Below are 18,204 nucleotides of genomic sequence, written 5' to 3'. Positions count from 1 at the left end.
AGATTGGCCATGAAAACCCTGTGAATAGCAGTGGAGTGTTGTCTGATATAGCACCAGAAGATGAGAGGACAGTGCAAAAAGACTGAGCAGGGTTCCACTCTGCTGTACACAGGGTCACTAGAAGTCAGAATCAACTCGAAGGCACTAATAATAAGGTATATTTTTATAGCTTACCTTTTTTTATTATATAGAAAGCATTTCCCCATATTATTAGTCTTCAGAAACAGAATTTTAAATGGTAACATAGGGTCTATTGAGTAGAGGTTCCAGTTTTTCCCTCTTGTATCAGTTAGGGTAGACTAGACTATGCTGCAGTAACAAATAACCAAAATCTCAATGTAATAAACAAAAGTTTATTCTTGATCATGTTTTCTGTTCATTGAGGGCCAGCAGGTGGCTCTGTTATTTGTGGTTACTCAGAGATCCGGGCTGATATAGCAATCACTACCTCTAATGTTGCTGGTTACCATGCCAGATGGAAAAAGAAAATATGGCAAAGCACATGCTAGCTCTTATATCCTCTACCCAGAAGTAACACACACCACTTATGCTTACATTTATTTGGCCAAATCAAGTCACCTGACCACACCTAACTACAAATTAATTGCAGAAAAGTGCAATCCTATTATGTACACAAAAGCAAGAGATCCAGGAAATATGTGAAATAACGCTAATGACCACCCCATCCACCATGGAGAAGGATGGGAGTGAGCTGTCTCTTTGGCCACATTTAGTTTGATCTGAGTCTTTTTATTTTATAATATTAAAGTTAAGGCCTTAAAGGCCCATCTGAGGAGACTGAGAAGTCTAGATTTCTACAAGAATAAGAACAGGCAATACTTTCCCAGAGTTGCCTAGAAAGTTAGAGGCAGAGCCATGGAGTGAAAAACCCAGCCCTGAGCAGCTGTTGCTTGAGCTACTGAGCCCTGCTGGGCACTCCCACAATAATGAGGTCTCGCTTCATTTTCTAATCAGTGAAGCAAAACCAGCAAGCCCTTCCCTTCTCAAGTGGGAAGGGAGAATATTTATCTAAATAAAAGTCTTTTCAGAAGAATGTACGATTGACATGCTCAGACCAAGTTCCAAGACTCCCTCTCCCAAAGTGAGGCTGAATGAGAACATGATGGCCCAGGATGGCTCCTGGACAGCCTGGAACTCGACATTGTCCCCCCATGGGTGGTTTGGAGGTGAGGCTGAGCTGGGATGGCAGAGAATGGGTGTGGGAAAGTGAAAGACCTGAGCTGGCTGGGCCTAAGCACTTCCTAGTGGGGCTCTGTCCTCAGAGTTCATAAAGCTGAAGTGGGAGTGGGGGGAGGCATTAGATCATATAGTAACGGAAGAAGTACATGGACTGTGGGAGAAGGCACAAAGCCAGGGAGAACCTCTAGGTCAGGGGTCAACAAACTTTTTCCGTAAAGGGCCAGACTGTAAAAAATTTAGACTTTATGGGCTATATGGTTTGTGTTGCAATTAGTCAACTCTACCATCAGAGGTGGTGGATGAGGTATGAAAGTTGGGGGGACAATATGAAAACAATGAGAATGGCCACATTTCATTAAAACTTTGTTTACAAAAACAGTCAAGGATTTGGCCCCCTGGCCATAGTTTGCCTACCGCTTGTTAGTTGATACATATCAATGGACAGTAGAGTGTTAACTTTCATCAATTCCCATTTAATAGATGCCTACTGAAAGTGACACTGCACCTGCTTTCTAGAAATTTATACCTTAGTACTCTGGGAACTGCAGAGCCTACTCAATATAAGCTTTTTAATTAGCATAAGTATTATAAGTAAACACACTTTATTTTAATAAATATATAGCATATAGGACATTAATGCTTATAACCTGGTCCTGTAAATCCAATTTTACTAAATACAATACCTGTTTTCTCAGGATAAGAAAAGAAAATTGAAAGTAAATGACAAATCAGAGGAAAACTTGTAAAATATATAGCAGACAATGGGTTAATATTAACTGTAAGTAAAGACATAAATGAAAAGATGGAAATAAATTTGCATAAGCAATTCCCAAAGGAAGATAAAACCTATAAATACACGAAAAATGGTTTATCTAATAACTTTAAAATGCAAATTAAAATAATAATGACTTACAATTTTCAATTTTCAAATTAGCAAAATTTAAAAACAATGATAACAGTATCAGGACGAATGTGATAAAACTAGCTCTTTCATATATCGCTAGTATAAATTGGTACAACTTTTTAGATTGTACCACATTTCAGCAACACATTTTGAGAGTCTTAAAAATGCCTATAGCTTTACCCCAATAATTCTGTGTCTTGGATTTTATCTTATGGTAACAATCAGAGTTGCACATAAAGATTTATGTACAGGCTATTAATTGTGATAATGTTTAAATAGCCAAAAAATAAAATAACTCTGTGAGGTAGGTACTAAATGTCCAACAACAGAGAATTAGTTAGATAAATCCTGGTAATATATACAATAAAATATCTTAGAGCCATTAGTTATATATTTTGTATATAGGTAATACTAATGATATAAAATTAAGTTAAAAAAACAATATCAACGGGCTGGCCTGGTGGCATAGTGGTTAGGTTCACACGCTCTGCTTTGGCAGCCCAAGGTTCGTGGGCCCAAATCCTGGGAGCAGACCCACACACCACTCGTCAAGCCATGCTGTGGCAGCATCCCACGTACAAAACAGAGGAAGATGGGCACAGATGTTAGCTCAGGGCCAATCTTCTTCACCAAAAAAACCCCACCAATATCAAGCTATACATACTGTAATTTGATTTTGTAAAAATTTAAATATAGAAAACTATTAGGAATTAAATAGCAATATTAAATATTAAGTCTGGTAATCTCTGGGCAATGGATTATGAATTATTTTTATTTTCTTTATACTATATTTTTCATTTTTATACTCAGAAAAAATTATGTAGTTTAAAAAGTGTTCTAAAAATTGTTACGTTATTCTTTTTTGAGCTGGTGGACAACTAAAATTAAACAAGATTTATCTTTCATAGTGAGCCAAATTTGGTCAAAATCAGTTGCCTTCTTTTAAATTTATCAGAGAATAAACTAAAAGAAATACAGACAAATGGGAAAAATAAGACAAACATCAAATACCCAATAGTTACATTAATATTAATATTATTACATTGACCAGGTAGACATAAAATATATACACACGGAAGCAGTCAGAAAATAATGCTGTGATCATGTCCTTAAGAGTGGTGTAGACTGTGTGTACAATGCAGAAGGAAAACAAAGAGGGCTGAGTCAGGGGAGAGAGTTTCTCTTTTCTTGGCTGTCCACACACAGCCCCAGACCTATCTTTTCATTTCCAACATCAATATCTCCATGTCCTGCTCCCTTTTCTTCCAGAGGATATTATCCAAAATGTTAAATTAGTTTTCAATAAAGAGTTTGTAACTAGTGAGCAACTTTATAGGGAAGAACTTAAAAAGTATCTACTGAAATCTAACACATTGGTACTTATCTTGACAAAACCATAAAACAGTGGACCACTAAGTAAAATGGGCCACTTTTTCCTTTAATACTCCATCGCCATTGATCATTAATCAATTTCTGCATTTTATGCAGCTCTAAACATAATTACAAAGACTTGGATCAATGCAAAAATAACTGAATGCAACTGGAACATGTAGGACACAAAATAATGCCTCAATATTACATAAGTGTTAAAATATGTATGTACATGACAAAGATGAATGGAAACACAGATAAACACATATTTGTTTTTTCAAAAAGAGCATCTATTCCACATTTGGCAAATATATGGCCAAGGTCCCCATCCCACACCCAAGGCAGATATCATTCATCAATCACTGCATTCCCCACCTGGAAATGGTCTCCCAAACCATCCTCATCTCTTCTCTAGGCATCCCCTGCGCCTCCCACGAGGCCTGTTTGCCTTTTTGGATTTGATCCATCCTCCTCAATTCACAGATGACAAAACCGAAGCCCAGAGAGGGGGTGGATCTTACCTAAGATTATGTAACTAGCTCAGCTCACAGAAAAACTTGAATCTAAATCTCTTGAACTTTAGTCATGACCTCTTTTTTATAAAAATAAATATTTCAGGCATAAAACAAAGGATAGAGAGTTTAAGAGATTGAATTTGGTGTTTATCATTTCCATGTTGATTTTGTACTTTTACTTCACATGACCATTTCCATAAACACTACTTAGGGGCTTTTTGCATGTTTTTATATATGTTTTGTGTAAACATATATATATATATGTTTTATATATAATTGGGGGGGAGGTGGAAGAAGGGGGAGGATTAGTCCCGTTTCTTTAATTTGACTTTTGATCAAGATAGTTACTTCATTTTGAATTTCAGATACATTCAAAGAGGATGTGAGATTTTTCTATTTATAAGGAGATGTGTTGGTTTAAAATGGTTGTGATGTCCTGTTAATCCAGTGAAGTCACTCTGTAATAGTGCAATATTCAGACCATGTGGCAGGTCTTAGGGTGAGACATTTGGGATGGCAGCAAGCCTTGTGCATTTCTCAGTTCCTCAAATAGATGTTTCTGCCTTCATTACTCAGATCCTAAGCTCTTTTCTGATAATATTTTTTCTGTAGAGGAGAGGTTGCAAACTGGTCATTGACAGGCTCAATTTGCCTATGAGCATATTTTGTTTGGTTTGTTTGCTATTTGAAATACTTTCAGCAGCATTTAATAACTAGGACATTTTATATAAAAGTCAGGATTTTCATCTTTTCTTGCACTGTTAGGCGAGTGCTAAGTTGATAGGGAATATGCTCTCCAATTTGTCGCAGTCCTCCCCACTCCCTATGTAAGGCCCTTTTTACTCATTTTGTCACCTGGCTGGCCCTGGTGGGTATCTGAATTTATCACCTCTGCTCCCAGGCCTTTCACTATTTCTTCTTCATGCTGAGCAGTTGAAAGAGACCCTTATACAAAGGCTCTGAGGTCATGAATCTCAGACAAATAGTGGGGCCCCTGCCATGGAAACTCACCTGTAGGCCAGGCAGACCAATTTATAGGAATACAGGATTTTTGTTTCTCAAGAAATGGATGTTTCAGTCAGGACTACCATTGTTGATCTGAAGCTTTTCTGAGTCAAGAAAATCTCACTGCTCATTCAGAGAAGCTCAGTATAAGTGGACTTCAAGTACAGTCTGGGCCTAAGCTGCATCTGTTCCTTGGTTCTGTGCCAAGGAATGAGTACATACTGACAGGACGTATTTTCATAAATGGCTTCCAGAGAAGTTGTGGGAGCTGGGGAGTTGGAGGGTGCAGGGGCCAATTTCATTCTTTTCAGTCATTTTGTGCTTATGAGCTGCCATGTCTTATGTATAAGCCAGAAACAGACTCTGGTATTTGAAGGTTTTCTAAGGTTGTTTTCCTAATTGGTGCCTCTGGAATTTGGAGATAATATTCAGCAGAATTCTAAAACGAACAGTTATGAGTATTCTGAGCAGCTGATACAAAGTTATTCAGAAATTTCTATGATTTGCCTGTCATCATTTTGGTGAACTCATGAACTCATGTGTCACACCATGTGATTCCTAGATTACAAAAGAAAAGGCAGCTTTCTCAAGAAAACTAGAAATATCCATTTTACAACATGACACAGGCCTGTCGGCCCCTAACACACCGCTTCCCCAGGGTCTAAGATTTTCATCCAACCAGCCTGAATAATTTCAGCAACCCCACTTCTCTTGACCTCCAGATCACATGGTTTCTATTCCACAAATCCCAGCTCCAAGCCTGGCAATCTCATGAAGAGACTTCTATTCCCCCAACATTACTGTTGACCCACAGCCCCGAACAATGTGCTGAATTGTTGCAAAAACATCAGATATGATTGCATCACAGTTGATTTTCTTCCCTTTGTTGTTAAATTTTAACCATGTTTCTAAGTATGTAAGCCCAGATGTCCTGTACAGTATTCCCTAGGAGTACTTAGGAATATGGACAGACCAAAAGCAACATAATTGTTCTGTGGCTCTACAGCAGACACCATCTTCATTCTCCAAGAAAGGTGTGGAACAACACAGAGTTGCAAGAAAAACTAGCTGAAATGCCGCCGAACAGGAAGATCCTGAACAGGCCTAAACTATTCAGTTGCCCATTGTGCATTTCTAGAACAATGGTTATCTCTTAAATCAAGCTGGGAGAGAAAAAGAGGTGAAAAAGAAAAGAAAAATCATGACTACTCACAGCTCTGTTCACTTCCCTTCTATTGTGGTGACAGATCTTTTTGTTGTGTCTGAAAAAGAAAAAATCCCAGTGATGGAATAAGATTAAGATTGTTTTGTTTATAGGCTAAAAGATGGCAGAACAAAAAGTAAATCCAAATAAATCCGCATATACAGTTCAAATGTCCACCATAGCTTGAGACCTCAGGTTGAGTAATATATAATGTAAAACTGTACCTTTAGGTAAAAAATGCGAGCAAAGAAGGCCCCCCACTTCCCATTCCTTTGCCTGATCCTGAGGAACTACTAATTTGGGTATTCAGCCCAAGAAATGTCTAGCTCTAGAATTATCTTTCTCTCTTCTGCTTTAGTCTTGACTGTCACTTCTCCCTATCTGCCCTACACAGAGCAGAAGTTCTGATCAATTAATTTGCACTAGAGTGTAAATGACTGACACTGGTTTACAGTAACTCAGCGGGGCAGAAGCACAAGTTCACATAATGGGTTGTTGCTCACGAGTATTTCCCTGGTTTCACCTCTTTCTTAACCCCTGATTTCACATGTTCCTTCTCACTCTGATTTTCTTCCAGGGCTTGATGCCCATGTCCTGCAGTTGCCTGCATTCCTGAACTGAGTCCATCCCTAATTCTGCTTTTGCTCTGTACCCCAGATTTTTAGTAACTCCTTCATGACCATCCTGACCTTGGACTGGACTTTGAGGGCCTCTATCCAGCATTGCAGTCTCCTCCAAGAGGGTTTGCATATGAAAGGAGCCCAATGGTTAATGCATAGAAAGTGTCCTTGAATGTTGCAGTTTCAGAGAAGGCTCCTCTAATGCCTGAGGTCAGTGCTGCCATTCTCCGTGGTTCTTATGCAACTATAAGCTAGCATATTTGGCCTTTGGTTTAAATCCCTATAAAGTCCTGGCTCAGTCCTTTAGGGCAGTGCCACTCAAAGTGTGGTCCACGGGCTGGTGCTGGTAGGTGAACTGTTTGTTACCAGTCCATGGTGAGATGAGTACAGAAATCGAGTGTAAACATTTAGAAACTTTTATAGTAATTCCTCTACTATGTTATGTTTTTTTCGGATCATATTTATTTGTGTCATATTATATTTATTGAATCCAATAAAAATTGGGCTTATTGTTTTATGTCTTTGTTCTTTCCATTTCATTTTTTAGTAATTCATTTTTGGTATATAGGTATTACAAAAGCATCGATCCTAACATATTAGAAATTTAAAAAAAAACAAAACTGTTCTTCACCATAGAGAGTTTGAGAAATACTGTTCTTAAGATCTGGAGACCTGTTCTAGAGATCTGGTCTCTATGGCTAGTAACTCCTACTGGATTCTATTCTTGGCTTTGCCATCAGCCCAGCAAGTCAATGAACAAGTCACTCAATTCTTTTAGGTTGAGACTCTCTCCTTCCATTGGCCAAAGATAATACTATTCAGATTGAGCCAATTTTTATTAAGCACTTTTGCAACAGAAAGGCCACAAGTTTTGGAGTCAGTCAGACCTGTGTTCAAACTCCAGCTATATGACTGTAGGAATATTTTCTGAGTTCCAATGTCTTCATCTGCAAAGTAGACACTACTCCTCGCCTCAAGCAGTTTCTGTGAAGTTAACTGAAGTTTATAAAGTTGGTCTAGCACACTACTGCCCAATAGAACTTTCAGCAATGATGGAAATATTGTATATCTGCTCTGTCCCCATGTGGCGATTGAACACTTACAATGTGTGAGCACTTAAAATGTGACCAAGGAATTGAATTTTTATTTAATTTAAATTTAAATAACCACAGATGGCTACTATGTTGTACAGAGCAGGTTAGCATACATACGGGCATATAGCGGGTTCAGTGTTTAAAATTTTATTGAACATCTATATATGCCAGGTAATGTTTTAGACACTGGACGTATGTTGGTGAGTAAGAGAAACACAGTCCCTGCACTCAGGAAATTTAAAGACTAGCAGATGAAGCAGAACTTGACATTATTTTTGCAATAGCAGTTGCCAAATTCTTCTCTGGAACCCAGCAAGTCACCCTGGAGCCCTGAACTGTTGGATGGTTTCTCTGAGGTGGAGATGGTACACAGAGCCTTTTATGGATGGACAATAGCTGCCCTCCCAATACAGCTTGGTGAGCAGAGCTGGTTTTTGAGGCATAGGTGAGTAAATCTGTTTAGGAGCCAAGCGGCCTTCTAGAAGGAAAGGGCCTGAGACTGCTACCTCTTTACTTGACTCTCTCCTATGGACTGAGAAGTTCAGGACAGCAATGGCCCTAAGAGGAACTCAAGAGAAGGAAGTTAGAACTGGTGTCCCAGGCTCAACGTGAAGGCCGAGAGCAGAAGAAGGTGGCTGGCACAGCTGTGGTTAAGGCAGGAAGCCCCTCCTGCCTCAGCAGCCCATGAGGGTCTTGCTTTGGGCACAGTGGCAGAACATGTGAGGGGAGCCAGAAAGGTTGTCCTCTTGCATCACTTTGATCTGTGTGGGGATCTGGACTTCGCGTGGTGGATGGAGACACCCAGAGGGAAAAGATATGTTGTGTGGCAGGAGTAGAAACAGCAGCAACTCAAAACCAGGGTGCTCTGGTGAACTGACCCAGCTCCCCAATAACCTTCCTGCCCGTTTGGAAGCAGCACTGGCCCTTAAGTAAGCTAAGTAAGCCTTTTGAAAGTTTGTGGGAGGTGGGGATGTACATGCTGTAAGAGGGAGACATTGGACTTCTTGCTAAGATAGGCAGGTGGGTGCTTGAGGAATTAATTGGAAAATTAAAGGGATGCAATTGCATTTGTAGTCCAAGCTATTGAAACAGGTCCTAGATATGTAATTGTGTGCTGAGTGTATTGAAAGGAGAAGTCGGTGCTAGGAAGCCTCTAACAAGGGGATTTAATGTAATGGGTGTGGTGAGGGAGTAGAATCAGGGGTGGGTTGAAATGACAGCTCAGCTGAGATTTAAAGGATGACTCCAACTCATGTGGACAAGGAGAAGAAAGTATTTTAAAAAGAGTGAATACTCCGTGAGAAAACTCAGAATCATTAAAAGCCTGTTCCAGCTAAAAGTGAAAATAGACTGTATTGGAGGAGGCAGGAGTGGATGCAGTGAGACGAGTTCAGAGGGCTCTGCTCTAGTCCAGGTTGAGCCACAGTAGTGGCTGTGATGTTGGGTCAATAAGCTGTAATGTTCACTGTCATGTCACTTCACATTTTACAGATAGAAGAACAATCTCAAAGAAGTTAGGTGATTTGTACAAGATCATAAAACCAATAAAAGGCAGCACCAGGTACACACATAGCCTCTGACCCTGGATTAAAGCTCTATCCACCAGCAGTTCTCAAACTTTTTCCATGACGTGTGAGTTTGTGTGCATTTCCACACGCGTATCCTTGTATCTCCTGTGTAAGAAAGCGGATCCCAACACACGTGAGTTAGAGAGGGAGGTTATTGTATAGGCAACCATGATTTCACTCTGGTTCATTAAAAACAAAAAAGGAATCATTTGCAAATTTACTCACTTAACTCTTGTTAGTAACAAATCTCTCCCACCGCAGTTGGTACCTGAGCCTTGCATTCAGCTTGGAGCTACTGATATTCTCACTCACTGTTGAGATTGGGATGAGGGATGAGGGGAGGATTTTTTTTCCTCTCTACCTTTAAGTACGACTCCATTTCATTCTCCCAAAGTGGGTAGGGACAGAAGACTCTGCTGCTCCTTTCGGAGGTGACTAATGTGTTCTCAGGTCGTAGGCCTAGAACCTTGGTATAAAGCTGTTTCTGAGAGGTATGTGTGAGGGAGGTAAAAGAAGAATGGCAGGAGATAAGATTCTCATTAGAATGAGCTGCATCTGCCATGACTCTCTGAGGTCATAGATTTGCAGATGTGACTGTGTTTAGTCAAAGTTCTGTCAGATGACACCCTGTAATTCCTCCTCTGTGGTAAAGCACCCTTCCCCTTCACTTCTATAGTTTCTCTCTCTCTCTTTTCTCTTTTTCTCTTCTTCCTCTTTTCCTCCCTGCTTTCTCCCCTTCCTCCTTCCCCCCCAACCTCCCTCTTTCTTTTGACAATAGTTCCTTGGATTCTACAGTAGAGGGTTTTGTGGTTAGCACCCAAGCTAACACACACATAGGCCAACGGACAAAGAGAGTATGATAATATTACATGGCAGATGAGAATATAGACGTTAGACTGTAAATGTAGGATAACAACCACCTAAAAGCCCCTCAATCCTCAAATAGTGACCATTCCAAATTCTTAGATGGATTTATATGGAATTATTCTCAGATTTCATTTCCTTTTCATAGACAAGGCCATGTGTATATGTTGGGAGGAGCTCACTGGGTACTGACAAAGGGACCGTTTAGGAAAGCACAAGACAGGCCTGCAGATATTCTGGCATAGGGCTCAAAGGCTGCAGGCAAGCTCTGTCCCAGCTGGCACAATAGAACAGGAGTGGGTTGGTGAGGATATGACAGGCTGAGGAGGGACTCCAGGGGAGCTGGTGAAAGACCTCAGGGCACCACCAAACAGGTGCTTTCCCCGCCCCCAAATTGCCTCACACACTTTTCTCCTTTCCTTACCCAACCAGGGATTCAGATTCCTGGTGGTAGGGGGAGGGCTTAGCCCAGCTCACACCCAGAATGGGAAAAGGAAGAATGAGAACTGAAGGAATCCTCAGAAAGGATCCTGCATCCTCCCACCAGCGAACTCTGACATAGCTGTCTGCATTGCAAAACAACACGGATCTCACAAGGCTGATAATACTTCTCAGCTCAGAGAACAAAGTAAACTATTTCAGCCACAGGAAGAAAACATTCCTTTTAAAATATTCGGTGTCAGGATTTCAGCTCACTGAAGACTAGAGCCATTTTCTTCTGGGGAAAAATCATCAGGATGAGCCCAAAGTGATTCATAAGCCCTGAATAGATTTAGTGTGAAACTGGGAAGCTGTAGGCCAAGGGGGCAAAGCAGGGCCTCACACTGCAGACATCCAGTGCATTTGGTTACCATGAATAAAACTCACTTACCTTTTCCAGAATAAAGCTTTTGGCAGAGCTGTTTTCTTAGGCCTATCATTGTCGCTATGAACATTAAAGCAATGATGAAGGAAGGGATGAAAACATGAAGCAGCGAACTTGAAGGGATCTTGGGTTCCATCTCATCTGGTGAAAGAAAAGCACCAGAATCCCATTACATGGTGGCTTAGAGGTAAACCAACCAGTTGGCCATCTGAGTGGGTTATACCCAGCATGGCCAATTTGAACTGAGCATTTACTCCATGCCAGGTACTGTTCTATGTGTGCTGCATGTATTAGCTCATTTACTCCTCACAAGCACCCTATGAGGCAGGCTCTGCTATGACTCTCATTTTTCTGGTGAAGAAAGTGAGGCACAGAGAGCCTAGGAAACCTTCCCAAAGTTATACAGTAAGCAACTGAGCCGAGATATAATCCAGGCTGTCTGATTCCAGGTTCTATGCTTTTCATCATTCTGATACATCTATCATATTATATCTATCTGTCTATCTATCTATCTATCTATCTATCTATCTATCACCATCATCATCATCTCTCTCTCTTTCTAGTAGGATAGTCCCTCAGCCCCAAAATGTCTCCCCACTCCGCTGTAAAGCACTCACAGTGTTTAGAATCTATACCATTAGTTATTCAATTTCAAGGATTAACAAGATCCTTTCGAAAAAATAGAATATCATAGGTAGTGTTAGTATACAAAATCCAGTCATTCACACCTTAGTGTGAATTATTACAACTAGCCCTTTTCGTTGTCTCGGCTAATCAAGGTCCTGGCCCTGAAGAAAAGATAAATTTAGTAGAGGGGTGGATGAGAAGAGTAATTTTGGAGCCTGGGGAAAGCCTTGTAAAGGAGAGCTCTGGATATCTACAGGTTAGAATGAGGGCCCCAGACTGACAAAGGGCAGGGCTGGAGGGGGGTTCACTATAGGGAGATAGAAGGGTACCAAGGTAAGCTGTGCTCTTTCCAAAAGCCAGAGTAATTCATACAGAAGAAACATGACAGCCTGGTCCAGTAAAAACTTGGCAAAACTGCTCTGGAGGGAGGGCTTAGTCCTGCCAATTGCCCTCACCCTTCCCCATGATAATGCCATCTGAGAACCATAGATAGTTTTACCTGGGAAGGGATTTGACTTCATTTAATCCAAGCCCTTCATTTTGGAATTCAGGAAGTAAGGCTCAGAGATGCTAAATAATCTAAGGTTATTACTGCTAAGTAAGTAGCAAAGCCAAGATTGCAAACCCAGATCTGTCTTATCCAAAGCTCAGGTCCCACAGATATTTGTCTCTATCCAAAACATTGTGATGAACATTAAAAAAGAAAAGGATTCAGAAGCCTGGCTCATCTACACACTGGATCACCCATACTCATTACAATCTGCTCCTCACTTCTAGGAAGTGCTTTTTAAGCACTTGCTGCATGTAGCACTGAGTCAAGGAGTCCTGGGACCCTCACTGTCCCCACAACAGGAGAAGTCCTTATCTCAGTGCCTTTATGCAAACTCTTGTCCTGTGCAGGTTCCCGCATAATCCCTTCCACATACAGAAGCTCTACTCGTCCCTGAAGACTTTCTAACATTGAACATCCAACAGGACATCAGTTTGCTTAGACTATAAGTATTTGGAGTGCAAAGACTTTGTCTAAGTCACTTCTGAATCCCCTATAGAACCAGGTACCAGCTACATGAAAGGTGTCATTAAGGATTTGTTGGGCTGAACTGATCATCTGTCTACCTAGCCCACCTAGCCTGATCTTCCCTGTCATTAGTTACCTTGTGGCATACTGCTGCTTATCCCTTAAATCCATTCTCCCTGTCTTCCCTAGTATTAGGCTGTTAGCTGGACACATGGATTCTGAAGACTACATTTCCAAGCCTCCGCTGCAGTTAGGTGTGGCCAGCCATGTTACCTAAGTTCAGGCCACCAGAATGGGCCTTCTGAGTCTTGGCCTTAAAACGTTGGATGTGTCTTCCACAACTCCTTTTCCTTTTTGAGAGCTGAAACATGGATGTGGCCATGACCCAGCTTTGACAGTTCAACAGACAGCATCCTCTGAGTGGCAGAGCAACAAGATGGAAAGAATCTGAATCACTGAATGACTTTACGAAATATAGCTACTTATCTGCTCTAAATCACCTTATATCTCTGAATATTACATGAGAGACAAATATCTTTCTATCTTGATTCAGTCGTATTTTGAGGTCTCTGTTATGGCAACTTAGCCTATATCCTAATACATATTCTTCTAAATTGTTTTATAATAATTGCATGCTACTTAACAATGATATGACGATGCAAAGGGAAAAGTATATGTTTTATCCTTATCCACAGTCCCAGGCACTCACAAGAAGCCATGCCTCTTGCTAGAGGTTCCATATTTCCCCCCCTATTTCCACTCTTTCTGAGTGCAAAGGACTTGACAAGCATATTTCATTTAATCCTCACGATAACACTATAAGGTATCTACCATTATGTACCTTCATTCAACAAATGAGAGACTTGAGTTCTAGGGTGGCTCAGTTGTGTGTTCACGTTCTTAAAGCTAGTAGGTAGCAGAAAGGGATTTGAAATTCAAGTCCATCTGACTTTGGAGCCCATGCTCTTGACCACTGCCAGAGAGTCACCTCTAGGTCTCCTGGGAGGGCTTCTCTGCCAACCCCATAAGGATCTTGGTATAGTTATTTCCTGTGCTCCAGTCCCATTACATTTCCTAATGAAACAGCAACAACTGGCTGAGCAGGAGAAACCCTATTTCAAAACGAAAATAATCTCATTGCTCCTTAATTTCTGATAGAAAGTTAGGATGCTCAGACATCCATTTAAGAGCATCTCCCACCCCCAGACTCTCATTGCTGTATTTGTTTTATTCATTGACTTTTGGAGAAGCTTGTGGTGGGTCACAGAAGTCAGCAGTGAGCAGCTCAATTTATGAGAATGAGTACAAAGGGGAAAGTCATAGACAATTCAAAAATGCCTTTGAGAAATAGAAACAAGGAACCCATGGGAGGATGTGTGACTTTGGTTATTTTGTTGCTGATATTTATACCACAAGCTGGGGGATCATTTGACTGCTCTTATCTTTCTGTCCACACAGTCTGGCGGCTAGGATGATGTGACAGAGTCATCCAAGACATGGTCTCCAACCCATTAATCTGACATTTATTGAGCACTTATTATGGGAAGAGCACTCTGCTTTCGCTTTAGTCTGGGTATAAAGAAGACTCATGTGAACAATTAAAATACATGAAAAATAAATAGCAATGAAAGAGAAAAGCACAGTCACAGGCAAACAAAGAAATGGTACAGGTAATCCATCTTAGGAGACAAGATGAGGGAAAGACCCCTCGTACTCTGGAGTTACCTGAGGTGCCTTGGAGAGAGGGTGGGCTTGGAGCTGGAGAAGAGGGTGAATAATGATGTTTTATGTGGAAGAAACTGCCTGAGCAAAGAAGTCATGGAGGTGAGAGAGGTGCAGCGAGTTCAGAGAGTACCTGGAGAGGAAAGGGAGCTGACCAGAGAAGAGGCTCCATGTCCAGGGATAGTAGGAGAATACAAAGCTGGGAAGGATGGGTAAAACTAGGTTGAGAATCTCTAACTGCACAAAGATTTCTCCATCTCCTTGCCAGTTGCATTCATGAGTAACAAAAAGGTCCTGAGCTCTGATGCAGACCTCACAGGCCGCTCCCATGATTGTTGACTAGTCAGCTGTGTTGGCTCCCAGAGAGAGAGGGGCCACCTTACTTCACTCTTGACTTCTCACAGCCTCAAGTCCTCTGGAGGAATGGTCAATTGGCCCTTCCACAAAGAAAAAAACACTGATGTAATCAGTGGTGCAAAAGGTAGGTTCTAGTTATTTCCAAATTCACCTTACCCAGGCCCCAATTTCCCTGCAAAGATCCTTATATAAGTGTCCTTCTAGAAAACCAGATTTCATCCAAACTGCTGATCTACGCTTAACCAGGCAGGAAATTCCACATAACAGGGATAATTGAGTAAACAATTTCAGGAAAAAATTAATTCCCCTGGAACTGTTAATATTTGAGCCGCTAAAGCTCTGGTATGCATTAGTTATAGCTCACTTTTCGTAAGGTGACAAGTCTGGTGCTCTTAGCTGTGACAAAAAGAGAGGTAGAGAATGTTGAAAGACCAGCTTGCCTAATTCACTATTTTTACCCAAAGCTGACCCGAAAAATGTTATGTTTCTAATATCTTTATTTCTATCAAGATCCTTAGCATGACTCCTCTCTTTACTTCCTCACTTTACCATAAAAATTTAGTTAGAAAGCAGCTGGGCTAACTTTAGTGTTAGAATTGGGTAGTGAAGTATGGATAGGTGGGGAAGTGGGGAATTGAGGAGTTAGAGATGACATCGCAGCTGGCTGCCTCTGAAAACTGTATCAGGAGGATTTTTTTTTTTCCAGAAGAGAATACTAGGAAATTAATAATGAGATGGGCATTGAGTCACTTCAAAGTTCTCATTCTGGTCTATGGATTGGTGCCAGTCCATGATAAAATTGACGTTAATTTGAGATAGAGCAGATATCTCTGATGCTCCAACTCATATCCTGTCTGTCCCCCCCCTGATTTCAGCCATGGCTGAATGTGGCTGAATGATGGATGGTTCTGTGTAGGTTCTGACTCACTTCCCCCTGACAATCTCGCCTCAACCACGTGCTGTTTCTGTGCCAGAGCTCTCCCAATGCTGAAGGATAGTCCCTCTTCCAGTGACCCACTTGTAGGATTTTTGCTTCTCATCTCCACAAATATAGGCTCTACTGGATTAAAGGTCCAGCTTCCTTGCAGCAAATGTGTCTACTGAGGGATGTTGTACCAAGGGATATATTCTACCGCATCTAAAGTTATAGCTACTGCCTCGTCAGCTTGAGCTCTACCCACTGGCAGACTGGCAGGCAAAGAAAAGAATTATTGTACTGGTGGAGTAAGGAATCTTGATTACCATGAAGAACATGAATGCCGCTACAAAATGGAGGCAAGGAAGACTATGTCTGGAACTGAGGGATCCACTGATTCTCTGATTCTTGTTACTTCCATGCCCAGTAATTACAAGGAAAAGGCAATTGCAGTAACCTTAGTCTGTTAAGGGCAAGGCAACTAAGGGCTCAGATCTCCCAGGGTGAACAGTTTGACTCATACCTCGCCCCCAGGCAAACAAACTATTCCACCTGGAGTGCTGAGTGAGGGAAATCTGGAACGTATGATGGATGAGAGAGATAACAAATATCAATTATGGCTTGGGCTCAATTGCAGCAGCAGGATCTGTGGCTTGTTCCACGAACTCTTGTATATGAAATCTTTTGCCGAGGTTGTGTCTGCTTTCCTGCCTGAAGGCTCAGAGACACTGGCCTTAATGTAGGGCAGGAGTAGACTTGAGCATTGCGAGGGATAGACTGTTGTAGTCCTGCCTCACCTCCTCTCAGTTTCACCTCTGATTTCAGCCACAGATCAAGTAGAATTCTGGGTAGGCTTCGACTCACTTCAGGGTTAGTGATTCACTTCAAGTGGGTACTTCGCTTTCTGCCCTGGGATGTCTCTGATGCTACAGATGCTGTGGTGTGCTCATTCAGCTCACAGCAGAAGGGAGTTCACACTCCTAGGGACAACTGTCAACCACAGGGAGTGAAAGCAGATGGATTAGTCTCCCGCCTGGAGTCCTTTGAGTAAACATCTTAGGAGGCCATCTGTACACTTCTCAGGTGATCCTTGAGTATTTGAGCTCTGGTCGCCCACACCAACAACTTTGATAGTGCACCCTTACATTTGCTTTTCCTTCTTTCCTGCCTTAATCTCCTAAACCTCTCACTTCTGCTCCCTGGGGTCACCACCTGCATGCCACACAAGTCCCTATCATAGGCTCTATTTTGTCTAACTAAGACAAAGGGAAAAAAGGGAAATATAATGACGACATAGTGAATTTTCTATAAAGTCAAATTTAATCAGTACTAGGGACTGTCCTTTATTCTGAGATTATATCCTTTATGGGTATCATAGCAAATAATTATTCCCCTCAAAGATGTCCATGTTCTAATAGCTGGAGCCTGTGAATGTGTTACCCTACATGGCAAAAGGATTTTGCAGATGTGATTATATTAAGGCCCTTGAAATAGGAAAATTATCCTGAATTGTTGGGTTGAGGTAGGAGGGAGGCATCTAATATAATCACAAGGGTCCTTAAAAGAAGGAAGAGGAAGGCAGAAAAGTTAAAGACAGAGATGTGATGACAGAAGCAGAGGTCTGAGTAATGCAATTGCTGGCTTTAAAGGTGGAGGAAGGGGCCATGAGCCAAGGAATGCAGGGGGCCTCTAGAAGCTGAAAAAAACAAGAAAATAAATTTTCCCTTTAGAGCCTCTGCAATCCTGTTGACATCTTAATCTGAGCCCAGTAAACCCCTTTTCGGACTTCTGACCTCCAGCGGTGTAAGCTAATAAATTTATGTTGTCTTAAGCCCACGAAGTTTGCAGTAATTTGTTACAGGAGCAATAGGAAACATATGGGCTTGGTGATGCAATGATCTGTGTCTTATGAAATAATTGTGATACTAGACGTTAGTTGCCCTTATTTAGCAAATAAATGTTCTTACTGGGCAAATAAAAAATTGTCAGACTCCCAAAATTGTTTGAAATTTTGCTGGTGTATGAAGTTCTAAAGTATGGGATTCAGCATAGCCAGCGAAGGCTCTGAAAGATTTTTGTAGGAGTCCAGTTTTCCTGGAAATCCCCAAAACCACTTGGCGAAGCCAGCAGTAATATTTATCCTGCTGACTCATAGCACTGAATCATCATGATTGGCTTTTGTGCTGGATATTTTCTGTTTCCTCTTCAGATCCATTCTCTATACTTGAACACTCTGTTCTGAGCTCTGAGAGCCCTGAGTCCATATTAGTGGACTCCTTTGTTCTCTGACTTCCAGCTGGGTTCAGCCAATGGGAGGCACCAGCAGGAGACTGGAGGGTGGGAAGAGAAGGAGA

General features: G+C 41.3%; 1 protein-coding gene across 1 annotated transcript in view; it reads right to left on the bottom strand.

The window, feature by feature from the left end:
- PDCD1LG2 (programmed cell death 1 ligand 2) overlaps window positions 1-18,204 on the bottom strand; it is a 43,847-nt gene that overhangs the window by 6,432 nt on the left and 19,211 nt on the right. Inside the window, exons 4-5 of the mRNA XM_014792459.2 lie at window positions 11,217-11,351; window positions 6,209-6,257 (exon numbers count right to left, since the gene is read on the bottom strand). Of these exons, the coding sequence (XP_014647945.1) occupies window positions 6,217-6,257; window positions 11,217-11,351 (176 nt within the window). The 3' untranslated portion in view covers window positions 6,209-6,216. The remainder of the gene's footprint in view (window positions 1-6,208; window positions 6,258-11,216; window positions 11,352-18,204) is intronic.

Source organism: Ceratotherium simum, chromosome 20 (assembly GCF_057802395.1).
Source record: "Ceratotherium simum simum isolate JZ-2026a chromosome 20, ASM5780239v1, whole genome shotgun sequence".
NCBI classification, from domain to species: domain Eukaryota; kingdom Metazoa; phylum Chordata; class Mammalia; order Perissodactyla; family Rhinocerotidae; genus Ceratotherium; species Ceratotherium simum.
This window is presented reverse-complemented; position numbering and strand designations above follow the sequence as displayed.